General features: G+C 60.3%; 1 protein-coding gene across 1 annotated transcript in view; it reads left to right on the top strand.

The window, feature by feature from the left end:
* Positions 1–5,083, top strand: part of LOC104522777 (arf-GAP with Rho-GAP domain, ANK repeat and PH domain-containing protein 3) — a gene marked incomplete at both ends in the record, with an annotated part of 17,197 nt that overhangs the window by 11,534 nt on the left and 580 nt on the right. Inside the window, 14 exons of the mRNA XM_010165153.2 lie at positions 104–302; positions 392–455; positions 772–935; positions 1,065–1,277; positions 1,442–1,547; positions 2,099–2,246; positions 2,440–2,508; positions 2,805–2,879; positions 2,989–3,103; positions 3,265–3,393; positions 3,573–3,706; positions 3,851–3,933; positions 4,181–4,216; positions 4,979–5,042. Coding sequence (XP_010163455.2) covers positions 104–302; positions 392–455; positions 772–935; positions 1,065–1,277; positions 1,442–1,547; positions 2,099–2,246; positions 2,440–2,508; positions 2,805–2,879; positions 2,989–3,103; positions 3,265–3,393; positions 3,573–3,706; positions 3,851–3,933; positions 4,181–4,216; positions 4,979–5,042 — 1,599 coding nt within the window. The remainder of the gene's footprint in view (positions 1–103; positions 303–391; positions 456–771; positions 936–1,064; positions 1,278–1,441; positions 1,548–2,098; positions 2,247–2,439; positions 2,509–2,804; positions 2,880–2,988; positions 3,104–3,264; positions 3,394–3,572; positions 3,707–3,850; positions 3,934–4,180; positions 4,217–4,978; positions 5,043–5,083) is intronic.

Below are 5,083 nucleotides of genomic sequence, written 5' to 3'. Positions count from 1 at the left end.
GGGCTCCCATCCTCCCCAGTGACCTGCCCCCATCTTTGTGGGGGCCTGTGCTCAGGGGCTGAGCCCTGCCTTTACCTGGTTCCTCTCTTGCTCCATTCTGCAGTGGTTCACACCCGTGAGCTGTCACTGCCTGCTGAGCTATGAGTTCCAGCGCGTGGGCCAGCTGCGCTACAAGTGCATGCTCAATCCCGAGCGGTGGCAGCAAGCCTTCTTCATCCTGCAGAAAGCCCACCTCTTCATCTGCCCTGCCGAGGATGATGGGGTTGAGGACAGCATCAACCTCCGGCGGCTGCAGGAGCTCAGTGAGTGCTGTGCCACAGCCCAGGACAGGTACCATGGTGGTGGATGGTCATGTATGGCTCTGACCCCTCTACTTCTCACCCCAATGTAGGTCTGGTTCCCGCCACAGAGACCCCAGAGAAGAAGGAGCTGCTGGTCCTGGTGGAGATGGGGCGGTGAGTCCCGGCAGTGGAAATAATGGGAAAGAACCAAGTGACCTCAGCAGGCTGCCCAGGGCAGCGGCACTCGTGTGTGGGTCAATCCTGACCCCAAACTGGTGGTGGGGATGCTGCTGGGACAGCAGGGCTGTGGCCAAGGGGCTTACAGAGGTCACCCCAGCCAGGGTCTCTTGTCAGGGCAGGGTGTCCCTCAACTCATCCTGGCTGTGCCATGGTCCCTGTCCCAGTGCCAGGCTGTGCGTACAGGCAGGGGGGGACAACCTGCCCCTCCCGGCAACCTTCATTCCCTCTTCTCTGCCCTTGTTGTTCTCAGGACATTTTACCTGCAGGGCTTGTCACGGGTGGACTCGGCGGCGTGGTACGCTGACATCCAGGCATCGGCGGGGGGCCGAGGTAACGCGCTGCGGGACCAGCAGATGAGCCGGGCAGACATCCCCATCATCGTGGACAGCTGCATCGCCTTCATCACCCAATATGGTGAGCCCAGCATGGTCTGGCACAGCCAGAGCATCCTCCAGCACACACAGGGCAGCCAAGGGGTCTGGGCAAGAGGCACCAATCTCTGGGCAGGATTGAGCCCCTGTTACCCCATTGTCCCTGCCCCAGGGCTGCGGCATGAGGGAATTTACCGCAAGAATGGAGCCAAGTCCCGGATCAAGGTACTGATGGAGGAGTTCCGGCGAGATGCCCGCAATGTCAAGTTGCGCATCAATGACAATTTCATCGAGGATGTCACCGATGTGCTGAAGAGGTTCTTCCGTGAGCTGGAGGACCCTGTCTTCACCCTGGAGCTGCACCCACAGTGGAAGGAGGCTGCAGGTACCTCCTTTTTCACCCAACCCCTGCTCCCTCCGTGGGCTGCCTGCTAGGAACCCCTGGGGCCAGTGACCCTCAGGTCAGTGCCTTTGTGCCAGCCCTGGTGCCATGTCAGCTCTGGATCTGCTGCATTCAGCAAGTTCTGGGTCCAATTTTTCTCCATCCAGAAATCTCCTCCAAGCCCCAGCGCCTGGAGCGGTACAAGGAGCTCATTCATCGCCTGCCTCGCCTCAACCGCAAGACCCTGGCTGCGCTCATTGGGCACCTCTACCGGTCAGTGGGCCACCTCCTTGCAGGGTCCCCTCGTCCAACCAGGGTCCCCAAGGCCAGACAGCAGTGTGGGGTCTCCCCACTGCCCAGGGAATGCTGGCTCCCATCACTGTGAGCCAGGAAGGGCCCAGTGCCCATGCCCTGACCCACCAGCCCCCCAGTTCAGTTGCTGGGGTTTGCTGGAGCACATTGCTCTGGGACACCCCAAATGTTACCAAAGTTGTCTCGCAGCAGGAGAGACTGGGAGGATGTTCAGGAGTAGGTGACACCCCACCATAGGACATAAACTTCACAAGTGCCCAAAACGGAGGGGAAAAAACAAATTCCCATCTCTGACTCAGAGCATGAGGTGGGGCTGTTGTCTGGTTTCATGACAACTGGAAGTCCTGAAACAGGAACTGCCCAGCTTGAAGTTCCCACTCCTGGGGAGCTGGGGAGCAAGGTAAAAACAGGCTGGTTTTCAGACGAGTTTGTATGAGGCAGAGGAGGGTGGCTGGGGCTGAAACTCCATCCAGAGTGGGGCCAGCCCCTCACCCCTGTGCCCCTTGCCCCAGGGTGCAGAAATGTGCAGACCTCAACCAGATGAGCACCAAGAACCTGTCGCTGCTCTTCGCACCCAGCCTTTTCCAGACTGATGGCAAAGGGGAGCACGAGGTCAAGGTGATGGAAGACCTCATTGACAACTATGTCAGCATCTTTAATGTAAGCTCCCTGAAGGGGCCTTGCCAGCCCCCTCCACAATGGCTTTGTCTATCTCCCCTTGTATTCCTCCCTTCTGCTCACCCCTGCCTCCCTGTGCATCCCTCTGTCCTGGCCCTGTGTCCTCAAGCCATATCCTGCTGTGTGTTGACCACATGTGTCTCTTCTCTCAACCCATGCACCCTTCATCTGGCAGATTGATGAGGATCAGGTCTCCCAGATGGATCTGGAAAACAGTCTGATCACCACTTGGAAGGACACCCAGGTACGAGGGATGTGCTGGCCAACCCTCACCACATCGGGGACTCCCGGGCTGCTGGGACTGCCTGGAGGATGGGGATACTCCCAGTTGACCACCCTGGGTCCCCACTGTCCCACATCAGATATTGGGGAAGGAAGGACCTTCCCCAACTTGTCTTCACTTCACCCATCCCCTTGAGACTCCTTCCCAGGGGAGAAGTAGCCCCAGCTCTTTGGGACACCATTTCCAGCCCTTGGGGAGAGGGGATGTGCACAGCACCTATGCCAGCATGGCACCAATGCCACCTGCTCTTCCCCCAGCTCTCACAGGCAGGGGACCTCATCATTGAGGTTTACCTGGAGCAGAAGCTACCTGACTGCTGTGTCACTCTGAAGGTGAGTCCATGCTGGAGGAAGCAAGGAGGGATGCAGGCTCCTGGCACAGCCTGTCCCTGGGACCCATCCTGCCACCACCCACTGCAGCTCCCCGTGTGTCCGGCCCCAGGTGTCCCCTACGATGACGGCAGAGGAGCTCACCAACCAGGTGCTGGAGATGCGCAGCGTAGCGGCCAGCCTGGACATCTGGCTGACCTTTGAGGCCCTGGAGAACGGGGAGCTGGGTAAGCATGGTAGGGACGGCACAGGGGGGATGCTCTTGGAAAAACTAGGTTGGTGAGGAGGAGATGTGGGGCATAAGGGCTGGCTTGCTGCTGCTGGCAGGGGGGACAGGCACTGGCACAGTGGAGGAGACACAGCGGTGAGAGTGTCCCTGCCTCCCCAGAGCGGCCCCTGCACCCCAAGGAGAAGGTGCTGGAGCAGGCTTTGCAGTGGTGCAAGCTCCCAGAGCCCAGCACTGCATACCTGCTGGTGAAGAAGGTCCCCATTGGTGAGGGCAGCTGTCTCTTCACAGGTAAGGCAGTAACAGAGTGTCCCAGCCCATAGGGGTGTTCCCAGAGGGGAATAGCTCTGTCCCAGATTCCCCTTGCCCTGGCCACCACCCTACAGCCATGTGGGTCACATCCCTGAGACCCACAGTCACGCTCACATGTCCCCAGCCCTCCTGAACCCCATCTCCTCCCCCCTGGGCAGGCGCCAAGCGTGAGACCCCCAAGTGCGGGCTGCTGAAATGCCGTGAAGAGCCCCCCAAGCTGCTGGGGAACAAGTTTCAGGAGCGGTACTTCGTCATCCGGGACCGGAGGCTGCTGCTGCTCAAGGAGAAGAGGGTACCCAGGGGATGGAGCAGGGATGGACCTGTACCCTGAGGGCTGGAGGGGAAACTTGGGGACAGTGGTGGCTCGGTGGTGGCTGTCCTCCTGGCAGGAAGGCTGGCACCAAGCTGGGCTGACCCGATGGATCTCCTTCCCCAGAGCTCCAAGCCAGAGCGTGAGTGGCCCCTGGATGCAGCGAAGGTTTACATGGGCATTAGGAAGAAACTGAAGCCACCAGCCCAGTAAGTGGGACCTTCCCTGGCTGTGGCCCTGGAGCATGCATCCCTCAGTCCCTGTCCCCAACATGCCAACCCAGCTGCTGGGAACATGCCAAGCCCCACCGAAACCCAGAGCTTTGACAAGCCTGGGCCCATGGGTCGAGTTCGGGCCCATGGGTCGAGTTCAACCCCACGCCCCACTGCCCACAGGCCCTGGGCTGTGTCTGAGCTTGGTGGTGCTGTCCCACAGCCTGTCTCTTCCTTTCCCCAGGTGGGGTTTCACACTGACCTTGGATAAGCAGCAGCTGTGAGTATCTGTTCTGATGTCCTGAGGCTGGGGGATGTTGAGACCCATCCCCAGTTTTAGTGGGACTGGGACACGCAGGAGCAGTGCTACAGGGGGGTCAGGGCAGAGCTGGTGGCTGGCTGGGGGACTGGGGCCACATGCTCCCTGGCACAAGGTGGGCACCAGGCTCCAGGATCAACCCATCTCCAAACCACACACCCTTCTTACCTCCCCATCCACATCAGCACCCCTGGGAGATACACCTTCAAGCACCCAGCACCAGGCTGCATAGGGAGCTGCCCACCCTGCCCAGGTGTGCGTGTCACCTGCGTGGCTGTGCTGCCTGCCAGCCTTTACCCAGCACTTCTCTGTGTCCCCATGCACCCAACATCAGCTGCTCCTGCACCCTGCCCAGAGCTGGGCTCCCTGCCCTGGCCTCCCCGGCACTGCTGGGTGCCCAGGCACAGCCCTGCATCCTGCTGCTCCTGTCCCCATTTCCCTGACACTGCCGATGCTGGGGCAGCAGCTGGAGCACATCACCTGCCCTGATATGGGGCTGAGATGTTCTTCCAAGAGCAGTAAGGACTAGGGTGCCTCATGGGTGCCCAACGAGCTCTCACCTTGCCCTGAAGCAGTGATTTGGGCAGGCAGAGAGTTTTGGAGGTGCCAGCTTCACTGGGGGTAGTTGTGCCTGACAGTCCCAGGCTCACAGACAAGGTGACAAAGGGACATGGGCCCCACTGGCCCTGCTCTGTGGAGGCTTCTCAGCTGGCTCCTCTGCAGGTACCTGGTGTGCTCGGGACAGGCTGAGCTGTGGGACTGGACCACCAGCATCCTCAAGGCTCAGGTGGGTGCAGGCTAGCTGTGCCACCCAGCCAGGCTGGGCTG

The sequence above is a fragment of the Antrostomus carolinensis genome, unplaced genomic scaffold (assembly GCF_000700745.2).
Source record: "Antrostomus carolinensis isolate BGI_N321 unplaced genomic scaffold, ASM70074v2 scaffold36003, whole genome shotgun sequence".
Lineage (NCBI taxonomy): Eukaryota > Metazoa > Chordata > Aves > Caprimulgiformes > Caprimulgidae > Antrostomus > Antrostomus carolinensis.
The sequence above is the reverse complement of the archived record's forward strand: the minus strand, read 5'-3'. Positions and strand labels throughout refer to the sequence as shown.